We start from the raw sequence: 19,346 nt of genomic DNA, 5'->3' as shown, positions 1-19,346 counted from the left end.
CCTACCTGTGCCGGGTCCCCAGCAAACACATAGGGGTTGTGGGAAGCCAAGTGAAACGACCAATAAATATTTTAATCACCGTTTAAAAAAAATAAGATTTAAAATAAAAACCTTGTACTCCTACGACTCCCTCCCTCCCTGTCTCCACTCCCTCCCCAAAGAGAATAGAGTTGAGGGGCCCCAAGGAAAGGGAGGGGTGAGGGTAGATTTAAGGAGCACATCCTTGGGGGAGGGTTCTCGGACAAGGATGGGGCTCCAGGCCTGGTCCCCACAACAACACCGACTTAAGACACAGACTACAACCACCTGACCCTTGACCCTGGGACTCCAGGATGCTCAACAGGCGCCCTCTCCCTCCCCCCACCTCGTGCGCCCTGTTCTGGAGCCGGGGCTGCGGTGCGCCCTGAGGGAGAGGAAGGGCTGAATTTCCGGATATTGGAGGGGGAGGGGCTGAGTGGGATGGGGCGGTGACGGCGCCATGTGGCGCCCCCTGAAGAATATATACAAGTCCGTAGGATGGGGAAGACAGTAACAGCAGTGGGAGAGCACCGGGGGCCCAGCGCTCTGGCTCGTGCTCCGTCTCCTGACCTGAAAACTGCCCCCGGTAGCCCGCTCCTTTAGTTTGCTCCTCCACCGCCACTGAAGCCCATCTCCACTTTGTGAGCGCCCGGTGGGGACCAGACCCCACGGCCCAACGGGGGCGTGGCCCCACTCCCCTCGTCGACGTGGCCCGCGCCCACCCCGGGGGACTCTCTCTTGGGCTGCAAGGCTGGCCCTGTGGGTCCCGGCCCAGCCCCGCCCCCACCCCCACCCCCACCCCCACCCCCACCCAGGCGGTGCCGGCGCTCACAATGTCCTCGGTGGCGCATGAAGCTGTCCCGCCACATGAACTTCTTGGCGCAGACGCCGCACTCGTAGGGCTTGAGGCCTGTGTGTGTCTTCATGTGCTCGGTCAGATGGTGCTTCATCTTGAACTTTTTGTTGCACACGGGGCAGTCAAAGGGCCGCAGGTTGAGGTGCATGTTCACGTGACGATCTCGCATGCTCTTGTGGGAGAAGGCCTTCCCGCAGTGGCACAGAAAGATCTTATTCCCGTCCCCGCTGCCTGTCCCTCCAGGGGTCCCACCAGCGCCACCCGGGGCACCCAGGCTCCCTGCGGATGTGCCCCTCAGAGTCACAGCCCCGTGTTCAGCTTGGTTCCCTGGCGGCTGGCCTGGAGCCTGTGAGGAGGAGGAAGGCGATGGGAAGACTAGGATCTGGTTGCCCTGCACGTCTACAGGAAGCAGGGGCCGTGATGGGAGGGAGGGGGCATAGGAGGAAGGGGTGGGCCTCCCTGAATCATCAAGCTCTGCCCCAGGACCCCCACCCTCATAGGGGCCAAAGTCATTGGAGGACTCACAGAAATTGACCTGCTCCTCTCCCTTGCCTGGAGGCTCAGTCAGGGTCCGGACATCACTTATGCTAAGGGTGGCCTCGGGTCCTCCCCCTGCTGAGACCCCCGACCCTCCCCCTAGCTCCTCTTCTTCATCATCCTCACAGGTCAAAACCAGGTCTTCCTCCTCCTCCTCTTCCAGATCTTGGTCTTGGGAAACCAGGGGCGCTGATGCTGGGCCGTTTCCACCCCGCTTTACGTATATCCAGTGCTTCTGTGGCATGATGCTGGGGGGTGCATAGGTGGGCCGCCGGAGCGCCGCCCCAGGAACCATCGAACCCCTGCCGTCCCCACCATCATCGCACAGCTCATCTGCCTCCAGTAGCAGCTTCCCAGAGGTAGCGCTCCCACTGCCAACCACAGGGACTGGGAATACAGGGCCACCTCCTCGACGCTCCCCACTGCCCACTGCAGAAGCTGCAAACACCTCTTGGGAGGAAGATGAGAAATCAGTAGACTCTCGGGGGCTGAAGTAGTTGCTGCTGCTGGGGGATTGATTCTCACTGGCCCGACTGGAGGCATGGGAGCGCACAGAGCCCATGGTGGCAGAGGCCACAGTGGTCCCACTCCCTGATGGGACCCCAGCACCAGGGGCAGTGACTGAGGAGGCTGCAGCCGTGGTCACGGTGGTGGTGGCAGAGGCCCGACCTTCGCGAAGGAGTTCCGTGCATTTATCCACAATGTGCCACATTTGGAGCACAGAACCCACTGTGAGGAAGTTGACAATGTCAGCCGCGGCCATGCTGAGGCGACCAGTGTATGCTGAAGCCAGGACAGTCTCGAAGGCGCCTGGGTCCATGACGCTGGGCAGTGAGATGGAGGTCATGCCCTTGAGTAGGACCTGGTCGTGGAAGTAAGGGGAGGAGGCAGCCAGGACAGCACGATGAGCTCTGAACTCCCGGCCCTGCACGCGGATGGACACATCGCAGAGCTGGCCCTGGAGTCGCTGCTGATTGAGGGACTCCAGGAGGGCACTGGTTACCTCCGGGAAGGACACGTGTACCACTGCAGCTGCAGGCAGGGGCAGTGGGGGCGGGGCCAGCGACAGAGGCACAGGGAGTGCTGCCCCACTTGGAGACAAAGGAGATGGCTCCATGGTATGGAGGGTGGAGGGAGGTGGTACCCCCCCAGCCACAGGAACAAGGGAAGGAGGAGGGCGGCCGGGGGGGTCTCTGGAAAGAAAAAAAGAATGATAACACAATGAAACAGCACTTTACAGTTTAAAAATATGTTCACACCCATTTTTTGAGTAACTCCCCACACAATGCTGTGAAGTTAGGTATTCCTCTCAACACCACTTGATAGGTGAGGAAACTGAGGCTAAGCAATACCAAGAGATTATTCATGGCCACAGCTATCAAGTGGCAGCGCCAGCATACTCAGTTGTCCTGACTCCAATTCAGTGCTTTCCTTGGAGGTTAGAGAAATAGGTACTCTATGGGAATGGGGTGCCTCCCCTTGGAATTTCCCATTTGCCAGAGAGCCTCTTTCCAAAATTTACCTTTTTGATGTTTTGCACCCTTTTCTTGGGAGGGGGGCAGGTCTGCTCCGTTACTGAAAAACACTCTCTCTCTGCAGTTCCCTTTAGGCAATGCTCCAGGCACTTTTGAGGGTCACGCCCCTTTTGCCCCCCCACGTCAAGACCCGCCCCCCAGCCCATTCGGCCACGCCCCCTTCAAGATCCGCCCCTGTGGCCTTTTGGCCCCGCCCCTTTCCTGCCCCCGCCCACACAGGGCCCCGCCCCCCTCTGCTCCGCCCCAGGAGTTACTTTGACCTCCTCTCCCACCCGGAAGGCGCCCCTAAACCCTGCGCGTCTCCGCTTACCGGGCCGCGCGCCCCGGGGCCCCCCCGCCCCTCACTCGGCCGCCAGAGCCGCAGCTTGGGCCCCTCCCGCCGCCATCTTGCGCCGACTCCCTCCGCCTTCCGCCTCCGCTCCGCCTCCTGCCCGTTCAGCTTTAAAGGCACAGGCGGGCACCCTGCTCGTGTCGCTGGGCAATACTTGGCCGACTCAGTCACTTCTCCTTTAAACACAGTTACTTCATTACGTCTTAAAGGTACCAGGTCTCTCCCGCCGCTGAGGACTCAGGACTTGGTTTGGCCGAAGCACTCGTTCTCCTTTAATTTTGTAAGCCTGCCCCTTCCCTTGGAGCTGTGGCCATTAGCGGGTTTGCGGGATCTAAACGCCCTAGTATCCCTGAAGCCCCGCCCCCTTCCTCCGGGCCGGGATTGGCCAAGTAACCTTGAGTGGGCCCCTGATTGGCCTCTTTACTCCTACGGCTCCAAGTGGGAAAGTAAAGAGCTCAAGCACATTTTTCCAGGTGAAACTCCAGCAGAGCGGGGCTAAGGGTAGGTTAGCAAGGACAGATCCAGGGCTACCGCGGGGCCGGCCGGCAAACCCTGAGCTAGAGAACAGCTGGTGCCAATTGGTGAGAGCAGAAGGACAAAGACAGGGATGCAATAAGAAAAGAACTTTATTGTTTAATGTAAAACAAGTTGTGTTGTTTTTTTTTTTGGTTTTTGTTTTTCTAAAAGAAATACCACCAAAAAGGGATTAGCTCAGTCCATCCCTTCCTCAGTCATCTGCTTCCAAATCCTATCCTCAAACATTCTGGAGTCAGGGAGTGATGGGGAGGCTAATCAGAGTCTGAGAGCACGATGATCTCCTCTGGATCGCACTGTGTGGCCACACTCATCTGCAAGTGAGTGAGACAAGAGTCAGAGAGATCTGGAATATAGGGGGAGGAGAAACACAGGGAAGGACTTATTAACGATTAAAAATTGGGTAGGAAGAAGGAAGACAGAGGATGTGGTGAGTCCAATATTCAGATGGTGCACCTGAAAATGAACAGACACGGAAAGAGAATGAAGTCAGGAAAAACAGCCTCCCCCTCTTACCTTGAAAGTGCTAGGCTGGGAGGGTTGTAACTTGGGGGTTAGGGACAACTGGGCTGGAGATGGGCTGCAGAGGGAGCTGGTCACCAGGCCATGGCTGGGAGAGTCCACTCTTGTTGAGGAATCAGCAACTGGTACCATGGAAGCCAAAGGGGAATGTGGGCTGGGCAGGGTACATATCTTCTTCCCAGTCTTCTCATGTACTTCCCTTTGCCCTTCCACACAGCTAGGGACAGAAACATAAGTGTAGGCAGTCTGGGACTGGAGGGAGACTGTCAGTCTTTCCCAGCAGACTCAGTTCCTCAGTACTCCTCTTAGAAAGCCCCCTGCAATCCCTCCTTCGATCCCCTCTTCTTCCTCCTTGTTGTTACCTGCTTCCTAAAGGTCCTGCTCCTGTTTGCCCCTCCTTCCGAAGTTTCTTGCAGGGGGGACTAGAATCTCCCCAGGTGTGAGGAGAGACACCTCCATTGAAGGAAGTGGAGGTGACCATGGCTGCTCCATTCTCCACAACAGTGGTAAGGGGGTCCTCTGATTGCTTCCTGGAAGAGGAAATGTCCCCCTCCTCAGGGGAAGGGGTGGTATCCACAGTCAAGGCTTCAATCTCGAGCTCAAAGACCTGAGACACAGGGCTCTCTTTCTCCTGGGACACCTCCTCCGGAGAGTCTTCATTGCTTCCAGCATCTACACTGGAGAGTGCCAGGGGCTCTTCTGACAGCGAAGATGGTAACACTGTGAGTCCTTTGTTTTGCTGCTCCCCTGAAGATCTGCTGCTCCCTTTGCTAGGTTCCAGGTTCTTTTCGGTGGAGATCTGTGGTGGGCACATGGGGCTCTGGTCTCCATCCTTATCTGAAAAAAAGAAAAGAGGGGAGGGGTAGCATGATTACTAGGGGAAGAACACTGCCAAGAAGGGTCTCAAACAGGTGGCATGCCCAACACAGGGAACTGACACATGAAAAGACTTTCCTTGACATACCTGCTTCCTCCTCCTCTTCCTCCTCCTCCTCCTCCTGACCTTCCAGTATCAGTTCCAGATCCCCCTCTTCTTCGGAATCTGTAGTCTCCTCTTCCTCCTCTTCCTCTTCTGCCTCCTCTTCCTCCTCCTCCTCTTCCTCTTCTTCCTCCTCCTCCTCACTTTCCTCATCTTCTTCATCATCTGTCTCAGCCTTGGAGGAGGTAGGGTGTTCCTGGGATGCCATTCCACTAGGGCCCTGGGGAACAAAGGAGTTTCTCTAAGAAATCTCTTGCCCTGATCGGTGTGCTCAGTGGTTAGAACGTCCAGCCTACTCACGAAAGGGTTGCAGGTTCGATTCCTGGTCAAGGGCACCAAGGACACATACCTCACCGCCCCCCCCCCCCCCACACACCTCCCTTCCCCCCAGTAGGGGTGTGTGGTAGGCAACCAGTGGATGTGTCTCTCTCACATCACTTTCTCTTTCTCTCCCTCCTTTCCTCCCCTCTACTCTCTCTGAAGAGCAATGAAAAAAATATCCTCAGCCCAGCCAGTGTGGCTCAGTGGCGGAACATCAACCTATGAACCAGGAGATCATGGTTTGACTCCCAGTCAGGGCATATACCAGGTTGCAGGCTGGATCCCCAGTGGGGGGCATGCAGGAGGCAGCTGATCAATGTTTCTCTCTATCACTGATGTTTTTATCTCTCTCCCTCTCCCTTCCTTCCTTTTTTTTTTTTTTTTACACAGTACTAGGATAGAATGAACCACCTTAGTAGCTTCTGAGGCTAATACATTTCTATCACCACAGTTACTTTAGCAAACCTGGTTCCCTTCCCTTTCTGAAATCAATAAAAATATCTTTTTAAAAAAAAATTCTCAGATGAGGACTAACAACAACAAAAAAAGAAATCCCTTGCCTCAGAGGGTCTGGGTCTATGTTCCTTCTGCAAACTCCCCCATCAATCACCCTAGACTCCTGCTGGCCAGAGCAGGGAAAGAACAAGATTTCTCTAAAGGGTGTATCCCTTCCACACCTCACCAGAATCCAAGGAGGCTTTGGGGGGATCTGGAGAATGGGAAGAGGTGGCTTGGGGGAGCCGGGCTTTTCTCTTCTGTCTCTCGCCCTCCTCACTCTTGTCTTGCATCATCGCATATTTGGAGATGATTTCATCCAGTCGGCTCATAGCCAAGCTCCGGTTTTCCCTAAGGCGCCGGGCCAGGGCAGGGTCTGACAGGGCAGGGTCAATGCCTGTGTGGGAAGATAAAAAGTCAGAGTATTCAGCCCAAACCCAATAGAAGGGACTAGAGAGATGCACCCTCTACCACACAACTGACATCTAAGGGTCATTGATGGGCATCTCACTAATCCCTACCTGGCCTATAATCATCTGTGAGATGACAGCCAAAGTTGTAGATGAGATCAAGGTGGCGTCGCTCCTGTAATCTGATGCCCACATCTCGAAAGGCATCTTGAGCCATGAGCTGGAGCTGCTGTCGGGGGAGGCCAAGGCTGTGCCGAACAGCTGCCTTCTCCACGGCCCGCAGCACATCTCCATAGTCAGGGAAGGTATCAGGCCCTGGCTTGTTGATGAGCCGCTCAATGCGCCTGTTAACTTCTGGGTAGCGGGTGCCACGGTAGGGAATGCGCTGCTCTATGACTCGGCCTGTCAGTGAAGAGCAGTCTTTCAGCTCACACAGCCGCCCAAAGAGACGGATCAGCTTCCGTTTCAGCCTTGCCTCCTGCAGGTATGTGGAGTCTGGGTCATCCAATTCTTGGAGATCCAACTCCTTTTCCTGCAGCCGTCGAATCTCTGCCACATAGAGCGCTAACAGTTGCTCCAAGCGCTGGATCTGCCGCCGGGAGCCACGGGTCCTTGGGGCCTCAGAGCCGGTGGTCTCGGCATTCGTGGGGTCTGAGGAGGGGTCTGCAGGAGGGTTACTCCCAGAGGGCTCACTAGAGGTGGTGGCCGCAGGGGCAATGTTCATTTTTTTCTTGGCCGAGTGAGCCTTGAGAACAGTGCAGAGCTCATTGATGTACACGTAGAGCTTAGCCGGTCGGCTCTGGGCCCGAGACAGCACCCGAGAGAGGATGTTGCAGAACTCCGCTGAGGCCAAAAACAGAGCGTGGGCACGCTGCTGCCGTTTACAGAGGAACGGGACCACATCAGGATGGTCCTCTGTCTGCGCCTTGCACAGTTCAAGGAACTGGAGGGTTCCGGGGAAGAAGGGAGGGAGAGACACGGGAGGGGTTGAGAGAAAGAAGGCAGGTAGTGTTAGTGAGGAAGAAAGGACAGGAGAGCCAGGCAGCACCCCTCTCCCTAGGATACATGTCTTCCCCCCGAAAGCTCACCTCTTCAAAAAGCTTCTCATTCTCCAACTTGTAGCATTTCTTGCCGCCGGAACTACTGTTCCCTCCAGCTCCATGGGGCTGAGAGGAGGCAGGGGCGTCAGCCGGGGGTGAGGCCGGATTGGGGGGTGGGTGCGAGGGCCCCGGCTGCACCGCTGCTTCGTCTTCATCATCATCATCCAGCACAATGATGCTGTTATCGGCGGCCATGGAGGATCAGATCCCCCGGAGGGAGCGAGTGCTGGGGACTTGGTAACTCCTGCTGGAAGGGGACGGGGCCTGAGGAAGAGCCTCCCCGGCGGAGCCCCCTCCCTTCAAGTCACACAATTCCCCATCTTCTCGGCTTCCAGCGACACCCAGCCCTGCCCGACGCGTCCTCGCTGCCTGTTCTCAGCACCGATCAGCACCGTGTTCGGGGCCCTGTCACAGGAGTCCCAAGTCCCCACCCCCAGCTCCACCCCTCAGATGATATCCGGTCTTTCAGTTGCGTTTCCCCAATATTTCTCCTAATTGCCAAGTTGCCTTTTCCTCACATCCCGGGCCACTTCCTACACTGCACCCCACATCGATCTCGCCGCCCTCGGCGCGCAGACACTGGAACGCAGCCTGTCACCCCGCCTCACCTGTTCCCTCTGCCCTCCAACACGCCAGTGCACCCCTCACCCCTGCTCAAGGATCAGCCCAACTCACAGACGCCGAGGCAAAGCAGGTTCCCTCCCAACAATACACCCCCCTTTCTGAATTGTCTCCCTGTTCCTCCCGGATGGATCTCAAGCCGGGGAGTCGGGTCGGACGTCGCTCCCCTCAGGTCCCCTCCCTCTCACCGCACCCTAATCCTCCCCATTCTCCCTGCGACCGGCGGCCGACGGCGAGCCCCGCGCCGGGTTCCCCCGACTCCTCTCGGGTCCCAACCCCAGGTCGGCTCCTTCCCCAAGACGAGCTTCCCGCCAAGCCCCCTCCCCCAGCGCAGCCCCCGCCCGCCCCGCTCCCCGTCAGGGATAGGAGGGAGCGGGCCCCTCAGACTTAGCGCCCGGGACTCCCCAGCACCGCTGCCTCGACACTCCCGCCCCCGCCTTTGACCCCCGCACCGACCCGCCCGCACCTCAGAAACGGCCTCTCGGGGCTACCCTCAGCGCGGACAGCAGAAGCTCGCATGGTCCCCTCCTCTTTCCTTCCCCCTCCCACCGCAGGCCCTATTCTGGACCGGAAGTCGCAGTTTCCCCCTCCAGCACCTAAGCGCGGCCATGTTGTCGTACGGAACCCAGGCCCCCAGCGGCCGGAAGTGACGGTAGCCGACCCCCGAACGCCTCCAGCGCCGGCCGCATAGTGTGAGGCTTGCCTTCCGCCTGACCTCTAGGGGCGGGCTTATTCCCGCCGCGCGCCCCTCAGCAACTGGGGCCGCCATTTTGTCGTACGGCTGTGACTCGTCCCGACTCCAGAGCGCCGCCAGCGGAACCCTCGCCACTCAGCGCTCCTGAGACTCCGCCAATCGGACACTTCCTGCGGCGGGCCAACCGCCAGCGAGTCGCGTGCGGGGCGGGGCGTGCCGCGCCACCTTCCAGGTAGGGCCGGGGCAACGGACGGGCAGCGGGGGAATGGGCCCGCCGAGGCGCGCCGGGTGCACCGAGGCCGAGACGCCCATGAGGGAAACAGGACCTTTTCCTTCCGATGGGCGACGGTCAGGCCCTCCCGACCTGCTTTCCCACCCGCCAGGTGCCTGCTCCCACGGGTTCTTCGACGGCGCCCACCCGCCCCTTCCGCGGCTCCCAATCCTGAAAGCAACACACGTGCACGCCAACGGTCACCGCAGTGGGTTGTTGTTGCTACTGTTGTTGATTTGCTTTTCAAGCTTCACCACAGAACTAAGGACCAACCAAGTACGCGGACGTAGGGGTTCTCCGTCCATTTCCGGAGGGGTCTCTGAGGCGCAGGCGGTGATGGCCCGGCAGCCGCGCCTGGGGACCGGCGGCACGGGGCGCTCTGAGGAGGCTCGGTGCGAGTCGCCGCTGGACGCCGGAAAACGGAGGAGCCTCGGAAAACACCTCGGGGCTCGGGCCCGTCCCCTTCCCTCCGGGGGAGCTGAGGAAAGAAGGAAGAGAGAAGAAGCCGATCTGGATGCCCGCCTCACCGCACCCACCTCGCCGTTTGAGGGAGGCTGGAGGGACTCGGAGGCAAGGGGCGTCCGAAGGTGAGGTCCTGGGGCAGCGGAAAGGCCGGCGCGGCGAGGCCCGCCTCCAGCACCGCCCCGCACTCCCGGGAGGTGAGCATCTTGTCACTTTCCAGACCGCAGAGTTCCAACCGCTCCTAGCCCTCAGGCGGAACGTCCATTAAGGAACACCACGCCCTCCCTTCCAGGCAGCCGAGCCTGCCTCCTTCCTTCCAATCGAGGAAAATGGGCTCTCAGCACGAGGACTCGGGAGATAGAGAAGGGATTTAATTTTCAGATCCTCAATTTTCCCCAAATTAGTCTTCCAGAGTAAATGCCTGCAGTAGAGGCTCTTTTCCTTTTCCCTTTTACAATAGACTTTCTCCCTTTTAAAAAAGAAAAGTAGTTCTCAACCATGAAATCTCTTGGAGATAATCTTACCTTGTCTTAAACAGATATGTAGGCACCATAAACACCACCTCATCTACTCATTAAAAATGTATTTTTAAATTTTTTTTTATTTATTTTTTATGGATTTTTTACAGAGAAGAAGGGAGAGAGATAGAGAGTTAGAAACATCGATGAGAGAGAAACATCGATCAGCTGCCTCCTGCACATCCCCCACTGGGGAAGTGCCGGCAACCCAGGTACATGCCCTTGACCGGAATTGAACCCGGGACCTTTCAGTCCGCAGGCCGACGCTCTATCCACTGAGCCAAACCGGTTTTGGCTGTATTTTTAAATTTTTAACAATTATAAAATTGTGTACAATTTTCATGCTATGTGATCAGTTCTGCTGTCATTACAGTTGTAATGGTAACCCTGAAGAAATTTTTTTAAAAACTACAATTTTGGTCACAAGAAAGAAAAATATTTTTCATCGGAGATGTTCCAGTATAAAAGCATAAAATTGTCTCTGGAGAAGTGGAATGGTAGTAGGAGTTCAAGGAGAAAAAGAAGAAAAATAATGATTCCCAATTGTCAAGAGCTTATTTTTTTTTAAGTCAAACACTTTATTTTATTTCAGAGAGAAAGGGGGAGGGAGAGAGAGATAGAAACAACAGTGATGAGAGAGAATCATTGATCAGCGGCCTCCTGCACGCCCCATACTGGGGATCAAACCCGCAGCCCGGGCATGTGTCCTGCCTGGGAGTCAAACCTGGGACCCTTCAGTCTGCAGCCGGATGCTCTATCCACTAATGCAAATCAGATAGGGCCTTACTTATGTAACCTATCTAATAAAAGAGAAACATGGTAATTAGCCATATGTCCGCTACCCTTCCCATTGGCTAATCAGGGTGATATGCAAATTAACTGCCAGCCAAGATGGCGGCCGGCAGCCAGGCAGCTTGAAGCTAACATGAGGCTTGCTTGCTTCAGTGATGGAGCACTCCATGTTCCCCGCCTGCCTTGCCGGCCTCTGAGCTTGCAGTTTGAAACATTGTTACAAATATAGAAGCTAAACAAAACCCCAGAAACCTGCTTTCAGCCAGCCGGGATCTCAGAGCTGGAGTTGATACAGTGTTTCGATTATAGAACCCAAACAAATCAGATACCTGCTTTCAGCAGCAGAGGCCTCAGAGCTGGAGCCAGAGCTAAAGCTGGCCCAGAATAAAAGAAAAAAGAGCAGTTGGGAGCTTCAGTCACCCACCAGCCTGAAAACAGCCCTCAGCCCCTCACCCAGACTGGCCAGGCACCCCAGTGGGGACCCCCACCCTGAAGGGTGTGTGACCAGCTGCAAACAGCCAGCATCCCCTCATCCAGCCTGGCCAGGCACCCCAGTGGGGACCCCCATCCTGATCCAGGACACCCTTCAGGGCAAACCCCCCATGCACCAGGCCTCTATCCTATATAGTAAAAGGGTAATATGCCTCCCAGCACCAGGATCAGCGGAGCCGAGAGGCCTCCCAGCACCGGGATCAGAGTGACAGGGGGCAGCGCCCAAACCCCTTGATAGCCCCGCGGCTCTGTTCGTGACAGGGGAAGGCGGCCCCCCAACCCCCTGATCATCCTGTGGCTCTGTGTGTGACAGGGGGCGGGGCCACAACCCCTGATCGGCCCTGCTCTGTGGATGATAGAGGGCGGCGCCCCAACCCCCTGATATGCCCTGCTCTGTGTGTGACGGGGCGGTGCCCCAACTCCCCTATCGGCCCTACTCTGTGAGTGACGGGGGAGCTCCTCAACCCCCTGATGGGCCCTGCTCTGTGCGTGACAGGGTACGGAGCTCCAAACCCCTGATGGCCCTGCTCTGTGTGTGACGGGGTGGCGCCGCAACCTCCCCATCGACCCTGCCTTGAGTGTGACAGGGGGCGGTGCCCCAACCCTCCAATCGGCCCTACCCTGAGCATGACTGAGGGTGGCATCGCAACCTCCCGATCCGCCCTGCTCTGTGCATGACAGGGGGCGGTGCCCCAACTCCCCAATCGGCCCTGCTCTGAGCCCAACCAGGGGCTGCACCTAGGGATTGGGCCTGCCCTCTGCCACCCGGGAGCAGGCCTAAGCCAGCAGGTCGTTATCTCCCGAGGGGTCCCAGACTGCTAGAGGGCACAGGCTGGGCTGAGGGACCCCCTCTCCCCCCTGAGTGCACAAATTTTTGTGCACCGGGCCTCTAGTTTATACTAATAATAGCCTAGGTCAGCGGTTCTCAACCTGTGGGTCGGGACCCCTTTGGTGGTCGAAGGACTCTTTCACAGGGGTTGCCTAAGACCATCCTGCATATCAGATATTTACATTATGATTCATAACAGTAGCAACATTACAGTTATGAAGTAGCAATGAAAATAATTTTATGGTTGGGTCACAACATGAGGAACTGTATTTAAAGGGCCAGAAGGTTGAGAACCACTGGCCTAGGTGGTCGACACACCCTCACACATCATGGCCGCAAGCACAGCGGAGGCAGGGCCCAGCGGAGGAGCAGAGTTGTGGTAGGGGAGGGAAGTTGGGGGCCATCAACCAGGCTGGCAGGGGAGGGCAGTTGGGGGCCATCAGGCTGGCAGTGGAGCAGTTAGGAGGTGATGAGAGGGATGTCCTAGATTGGAGAGGATGCAGGCTGGGCTGAGGGACACTCCCTCCAGCCCCTCTGCACAAATTTCATGCACTGGGCCTCTAATTTTTAATAGTGCTTCAATTCTGTTATTTTAATTCCTCTGGACATTCAAAAGAGTGATTTAATTGTCTTATTTAAAAACTAGAGGCCCTGACCTGACCTGTTTGGCTCACTGGATAGAGTGTTGGCCTGGGGACTGAAGGGTTCCAGGTTCGATTCCGGTCAAGGGCATGTACCTTAGTTGCAGGCACATCCCCGGTGGGGGGTGTACAGGAGGCAGCTGATCGATGCTTCTCTCTCATCGATGTTTCTGACTATCTCTCTCCCTTCCTCTCTGTAAAAAAATCAATAAAATATATTATCTACACTAATAAAAGAGAAACATGGTAATTGGCGTACGACCGCTACCCTTTTCATTGGCTAATCAGCGAGATATGCAAATTAACTGTCAGCCAAGATGGCAGCCGGCAGCCAGGCAGCTTGAAACTAACATGAGGCTTGGTTGCCTCAGTGATGGAGGAAACCAACGTTCCCCGCCTGCGGCTGCAGGCCTCTGAGCCTGCAGTTTGAAACATTTTAACAAATACCGCCGTACTTCAGCCAGCAGATTTGAAGCATTGTATGCAAAGGCCAGAAACCTACTTTCAGGAGCGGAGGCCTAAGAGCTGGAGCCAAGCCTCAAGCTAAAGCTGGCCCAGAATAAAAAAAAAAAAAAAGGAAAAAAGGAGCGTTTGGGAGTTCAGTCACCCCCAGCCTGAAAACAGCCCTCAGCCCTTCACCCAGACTGGCCAGGCACCCCAGTGGGGACCCCCACCCTGAAGGGTGTGTGACCAGCTGCAAAAAGCCATCATCCCCTCATCCAGGCTGGCCAGGCACCCCAGTGGGGACCCCCACCCTGATCCAGGACACCCTTCAGGGCAAACCAGCCAGCCCCACCCGTGCACCAGGCCTCTATCCTATATAGTAAAAGGGTAATATGCCTCCCAGCACCAGGATCAGTTGGAGCCGAGAGGCCTCCCGGCACCGGGATCAGCATGACAGGGGGCAGTGCCCAAACCCCCTGATCAGCCCTGCTCTGTGTGTGACGGGGTAGAACCATAACCTCCCCATCGGCCCTGCCCTGAGTGTGAGAGTGGCGGCGCCCCAACCCCCTGATCGGCCCTGCTCTGTGTGTGATAGAGGGCGGCGCCCCAACCCACTGATCCGCCCTGCTCTGTGTGTGACAGGGGACGGTGCCCCAACTCCCCTATTGGACCTACTCTGTGTGTGACAGGAGGGAGCTCCCCAACCCCCTGATGGGCCCTGCTCTGTGTGTGACAGGGAGCAGTGCCCCAACCCCTGGATTGGCCCTGCTCTGTGCGTGACGGGGTGGCGCCGCAACCTCCCCATCGACCCTGCCTTGAGTGTGACAGGGGGTGGTGCCCCAACCCCCCAATCGGCCCTGCTCTGAGCCCGACCAGGGGCTGCACCTAGGGATTGGGCCTGCCCTCTGCCACCCAGGAGCAGGCCTAAGCCAGCAGGTCGTTATCTCCCGAGGGGTCCCAGACTGCTAGAGGGCACAGGCCGGGCTGAGGGACCCCCCTTCCCCCCGAGTGCACAAATTTGTGTGCACCGGGCCTCTAGTAAATAAATAAATAAAAACTAGAGGCCTGGTGCACAAAATTTGTGCAGGGACGGTGGGGTCCCTCAGCCCAGCCTGCACCCCTCGCAATCCAGGACCGCTGGCTCCTAACCGCTCACCTGCCTGCCTGTCTGTTCACCCCTAACCCCTCTGCCTGCCTGCCTGATTGCCCCTAATGCTTGCCTCCCTGCCTAATCACCCCTAATCACCTCTGCCTTCCCCCCCCCCACCCCCCCGCACCAAGGACCCAGGCTTCTCTCCTCTGGCTGGCCACAGGCACCTGAGACCTGGGCTTCCCTCCCTCTGGCTGGCCCCAGGCACCTGGGACCTGGCTTCCCTCCCTCTGGCCGGCTGCAGGCACCCAGGACCCCGGGAGGCTTCACCCGGGCCCCGGCTTTGTCAGGAAGGATGTCCAGAATGACGTCCAAAAGACATCCGTTCTATCTGGTCTAATTAGCATATTACCCTTTTATTAGTGTAGATGTGAATATTTTCTTTTTGTTGTTAATCCTCACCAGAGGATATTTTCCCCCCCACTGATTTTTAAGTGAGAATGGAAGGGAGGGAGGGAGGGAGACAGAAAGAGAGAAACATTGATGTGAGAGAGACACATCAATTGGTTGCATCCCCGCACATGCTCCATCCTGCAACCCAGGAATGTGCCCTTGACCAGAAGGGAACCAGAGACCCTCAGTCTGAGGGCCAATGCTCTAACCACTGAGCAAATAGCAAGGACAAAAATATGAATATTTTCAACATGCCAGGAATTACATCCTTGAAACAATTTCAATTAATGATGAAAAATTTTAGATGCTTACTTAAAAATAATTGAAAAGTACAAACTTTTTCAAAATTGTTTCCTGGAGTATAGGTGCAGAAATTTTAGACAGCTGCTCTAAACTATCCAAGTGTCCCCTCCACAGTCCCCAACAGCCCCACTCCCCCTCCCCCCCCCCCCCCCGCCCCATCTCCCCTCTCACCTCCTTACCAGGGTAAGAGGATGTTTATACAAAAGGTAGTCACAATTCCAGCTCATCTTCCTTCTGAGGTGTTCCCAGGAGCCATTCCCCAAATTTTGCCCATGGCAGCGGCCACAGGAGTTTATAAAGAGCCTCCAGCATCAGTAGTGTCAGAAAGAGGGCCAGGAATATAAAGAAGGCCTTGTCCAAGGCCTGTCGTAGGGGACCCCTGGGAGGAGAAGGACCCTGGGCAAAAGCCAGGAACACGTCCTCTTCACCCACATAACCCTCCTCCTCTGCCATCCTAGCTGACAGTCTGACAGTTAGCTGGATCCGGGAGGCTGGAATGGATGCCTTTGCTCAGCAATGCCAGGATTAAGGGGCGTGGTGGCTTAAAGTCCTGCACCTGCCTGGCTGGGGACAGTGAAACAGGGAAGGGCTTAGGGTAGAAGAATAGAAGAAGCAACAGGAGAGCCGGGCGGGGCTGCTCTGGCTCTCTAGAAATGTTGTAGGAAAGAAATGAGCTGAGGTGGGGCTGCTGTTAGCTCACTGGGAAATCAGAGAAAAGGGGGCCTTGGAGACAGGTTCAGGGGGTTACTCTAGGATGAGCTGCCCTGCCCATTGCTCCCCTGGTTGCAAGTTTCTGGGGGACCCTTAGAGTTTAGGAGATGCACGCCTGTGGGGGAAGAAGTAGGGGAAGGAAAAGGTGCAGGCATGCTCCTGGGAGGGAGAGTGCACCTGGGTGGGACTCCCTCTCTTTTTAAAAATATGTTTATATTGATTTTTAGAAAGAGCAAGGGAGAGGGAGACAGAGAAACATCGATCAGCTGCCTCCTGCATGCCCCCTACTGGGTATCAAGCCCACAACCCAGGTATGTGCCCTAGCCCGGAATCAAACTGGTGACCTCTTGGTGCATGGAAGGATGCTCAACCAACTGAGTGAGCCATAACGGCCAGGCAGGGTGGAATTCTCTTACTGAGGCTGGTGGGAACAAGAGTTGCAGGAGCGCAAGGTGAGGTATATAAATAAATAAGTAAATACATACATACATAAGATGAAGATGAAAGAAAGACCCTGATTGGTCAGCAGGGCGAGAGTGTATGATTGGGACTTACCAGTTGGGGCAATAATAAGGAAGAGGTCCCGGTCTGAGTTGCTGGTGGAAAATGTTCTTCAAGAGGTTATAGAGCAAGGGTGGAAGGCTTTTTCTGGACTCTGTTCCCCAGGTACTGCCTGAAGATTCATGAGGGAACTGTAGCCCCGGTGGAGACCTAGGGCTCCTGGATAAGTGGTGGTGATAGTGGACAGGCAAGGAACGGGTGTGTGTGGTAGTGGTCTTTGTACCTGGAGCCTTTAGGGTCTCTTAGCTAAACTTTATTTTGACCTTAATAGGAGGACCTTGTTTACCTGGGTAGATTTTGTTGACCCCAAACAGTACAAAGGATGTAACAATATTTTTTTTAACAGTTTTGTTTTTTTAAATATATTGATTTTTTTACAGAGAGGAAGAGAGAGGGATAGAGAGTTAGAAACATCGATGAGAGAGACATTGATCAGCTGCCTCCTGCACACCCCCCACTGGGGATGTGCCCGCAACCAAGGTACATGCCCTTCACCGGAATCAAACCCGGGACCCTTCAGTCCGCAGGCCGACACTCTATCCACTGAGCCAAACCAGTCAGGGCACAATTTTTTTTTAAATCCTCACTTGGAGATATTTTTTCCATTGATTTCTAGAGAGAATGGAAGGGACGAAAAAGAGGAGAGAAACATCAATGTGAGAGAGACACATCAATTGGTTGCCTCCCGCATGTGCCCCTACAGGGGCTGGGGAATCTGTAACCAAGATACATGCTCTTGACCAGTAATCAAACCCAAGCCCCTTCAGTCCACCGGTCGATGCTTGTAACTACTGAGCCAAGCCAGCCAGAGCCAATTTTGTTTAGAGTCAACTCTTATTATCATCCCTGCTGCCACAGGAATTCACATTACAAGTCTAAAAAACCTGAATCAGGGCCCAAACTAATAATTATTAGTTTTGTTAAATTAATTAAACAAAGAGGCCATTAGATTGAGATAGCTCTTATTAAAAAGAAACAGGTGTGCCCAGCTGGTGTGTCTCAGTGGTTGAACGTCAACCTATGAACCACCCAGTCATGGTTCGATTCCCAGTCATGGCACATTCCCAGGTTGTGGGCTCGATCACTAATGTGGGGTGTGCAGGAGGCAGCCGATCAATGATTCTCTCTCATCATTGATGTTTCTATCTCTCTCTCTCTCCCTTCCTCACTGAAATACATACATATATATATATATATTTTGGGGGGGGGGAGTTTGAAGGAGGAAACTTTACTCATTGCAAAATAGCTCAGTTGTGATACAGAACAGCTGTGAGGCAGCCCTGGGGTCAGGCGGCTCCCCTCCAGCTGGACAGTTCTGCTCTGCTCCTCAGTGCTTTGCTCTTCCTTGCTGCTCTGCTCTGTGCTGTGCTGGTCTGCTCTGTGCTGTGCTGGTCTGCTCTGTGCTGTGCTGCTCTGCTCTGTGCTGTGCTGCTCTGTGCTGTGCTGCTCTGTGCTGTGCTGCTCTGTGCTGTGCTGCTCTGCTCTGTGCTGTGCTGCTCTGTGCTGTGCTGATCTGCTCTGTGCTGTGCTGCTCTGCTCTGTGCTGTGCTGCTCTGTGCTGTGCTGCTCTGCTCTGTGCTGTGCTGCTCTGTGCTGTGCTGGTCTGCTCTGTGCTGTGCTGTGCTGCTCTGTGCTGTGCTGGTCTGCTCTGTGCTGTGCTGGTCTGCTCTGTGCTGTGCTGGTCTGCTCTGTGCTGTGCTGCTCTGTGCTGTGCTGCTCTGTGCTGTGCTGCTCTGTGCTGTGCTGGTCTGCTCTGTGCTGTGCTGCTCTGTGCTGTGCTGGTCTGTGCTGTGCTGCTCTGTGCTGTGCTGGTCTGCTCTGTGCTGTGCTGCTCTGCTCTGTGCTGCGCTGCTCTGTGCTGTGCTGCTCTGTGCTGTGCTGGTCTGCTCTGTGCTGTGCTGCTCTGCTCTGTGCTGTGCTGCTCTGCTCTGTGCTGCGCTGCTCTGTGCTGTGCTGCTCTGTGCTGTTCTGCTCTGTGCTGTGCTGCTCTGCTCTGTGCTGTGCTGCTCTGTGCTGTGCTGCGCTGCTCTGTGCTGTGCTGCTCTGTGCTGTGCTGCTCTGTGCTGTGCTGCTCTGCTCTGTGCTGTGCTGCTCTGTGCTGTGCTGGTCTGTGCTGTGCTGTGCTGCTCTGTGCTGTGCTGTGCTGCTCTGCTCTGTGCTGCGCTGCTCTGCTCTGTGCTGTGCTGCTCTGTGCTGTGCTGCTCTGTGCTGTGCTGCTCTGCTCTGTGCTGTGCTGCTCTGTGCTGTGCTGCTCTGAGCTGTGCTGCTCTGCTCTGTGCTGTGCTGCTCTGTGCTGTGCTGCTCTGCTCTGTGCTGTGCTGGTCTGTGCTGTGCTGCTCTGCTCTGTGCTGTGCTGCTCTGCTCTGTGCTGCTCTGTGCTGTGCTGCTCTGCTCTGTGCTGCGCTGCTCTGTGCTGTGCTGCTCTGCTCTGTGCTGCTCTGCTCTGTGCTGTGCTGGTCTGCTCTGTGCTGTGCTGCTCTGTGCTGTGCTGCTCTGCTCTGTGCTGTGCTGCTCTGTGCTGTGCTGCTCTGCTCTGTGCTGGTCTGCTCTGTGCTGTGCTGCTCTGCTCTGTGCTGTGCTGCTCTGTGCTGTGCTGCTCTGCTCTGTGCTGCTCTGCTCTGTGCTGTGCTGCTCTGCTCTGTGCTGTGCTGCTCTGCTCTGTGCTGTGCTGCTCTGCTCTGTGCTGTGCTGCTCTGCTCTGTGCTGCTCTGCTCTGTGCTGTGCTGCTCTGTGCTGTGCTGCTCTGCTCTGTGCTGTGCTGCTCTGTGCTGTGCTGCTCTGCTCTGTGCTGTGCTGCTCTGTGCTGTGCTGCTCTGCTCTGTGCTG

The 19,346-nt window shown here is 55.9% G+C and overlaps 3 protein-coding genes and 1 pseudogene across 5 annotated transcripts; all 4 read right to left on the bottom strand.

Moving 5' to 3' along the window:
- Nucleotides 1–51: 51 nt before the first annotated feature.
- ZBTB22 (zinc finger and BTB domain containing 22) lies at nucleotides 52–3,595 on the bottom strand. 2 transcript variants are annotated; one of them, XM_036356318.1, is made up of 2 exons: nucleotides 3,257–3,595; nucleotides 52–2,604 (listed from the first exon to the last, which is right to left on the bottom strand). In XM_036356318.1, the coding sequence occupies exon 2, from the start codon at nucleotides 2,526–2,528 to the stop codon at nucleotides 618–620; it is 1,911 nt and encodes a 636-aa protein (XP_036212211.1). In that variant the 5' UTR covers nucleotides 2,529–2,604; nucleotides 3,257–3,595; the 3' UTR covers nucleotides 52–617. The 2 variants fall into 2 exon arrangements, with proteins under 2 accessions (XP_036212211.1, XP_036212210.1); XM_036356317.1 differs by lacking the exon at nucleotides 3,257–3,595 and adding an exon at nucleotides 2,934–3,093.
- A 290-nt stretch (nucleotides 3,596–3,885) lies between these two features.
- On the bottom strand, nucleotides 3,886–9,381 carry DAXX (death domain associated protein). 2 transcript variants are annotated; one of them, XM_036356309.1, is made up of 8 exons: nucleotides 8,726–9,381; nucleotides 7,627–7,882; nucleotides 6,650–7,481; nucleotides 6,311–6,525; nucleotides 5,298–5,532; nucleotides 4,696–5,170; nucleotides 4,328–4,550; nucleotides 3,886–4,125 (listed from the first exon to the last, which is right to left on the bottom strand). In XM_036356309.1, exons 2-8 carry the CDS (start codon nucleotides 7,831–7,833, stop codon nucleotides 4,066–4,068), a joined length of 2,247 nt encoding a protein of 748 aa, XP_036212202.1. In that variant the 5' UTR covers nucleotides 7,834–7,882; nucleotides 8,726–9,381; the 3' UTR covers nucleotides 3,886–4,065. The 2 variants fall into 2 exon arrangements, with proteins under 2 accessions (XP_036212202.1, XP_036212203.1); XM_036356310.1 differs by lacking the exon at nucleotides 8,726–9,381 and having other exon boundaries at nucleotides 5,337–5,532; nucleotides 7,627–8,574.
- Nucleotides 6,019–6,144, bottom strand: LOC118679666 (annotated as a pseudogene).
- A 6,077-nt stretch (nucleotides 9,382–15,458) lies between the features above and the next one.
- SMIM40 (small integral membrane protein 40) lies at nucleotides 15,459–15,701 on the bottom strand. The gene has a single exon (XM_036356270.1). It carries the CDS (start codon nucleotides 15,699–15,701, stop codon nucleotides 15,459–15,461), a length of 243 nt encoding a protein of 80 aa, XP_036212163.1.
- Between the last annotated feature and the right edge of the window lie 3,645 nt (nucleotides 15,702–19,346).

The sequence above is a fragment of the Myotis myotis genome, unplaced genomic scaffold, assembly GCF_014108235.1.
Source record: "Myotis myotis isolate mMyoMyo1 unplaced genomic scaffold, mMyoMyo1.p scaffold_m19_p_26, whole genome shotgun sequence".
NCBI lineage: Eukaryota > Metazoa > Chordata > Mammalia > Chiroptera > Vespertilionidae > Myotis > Myotis myotis.
This window is presented reverse-complemented; position numbering and strand designations above follow the sequence as displayed.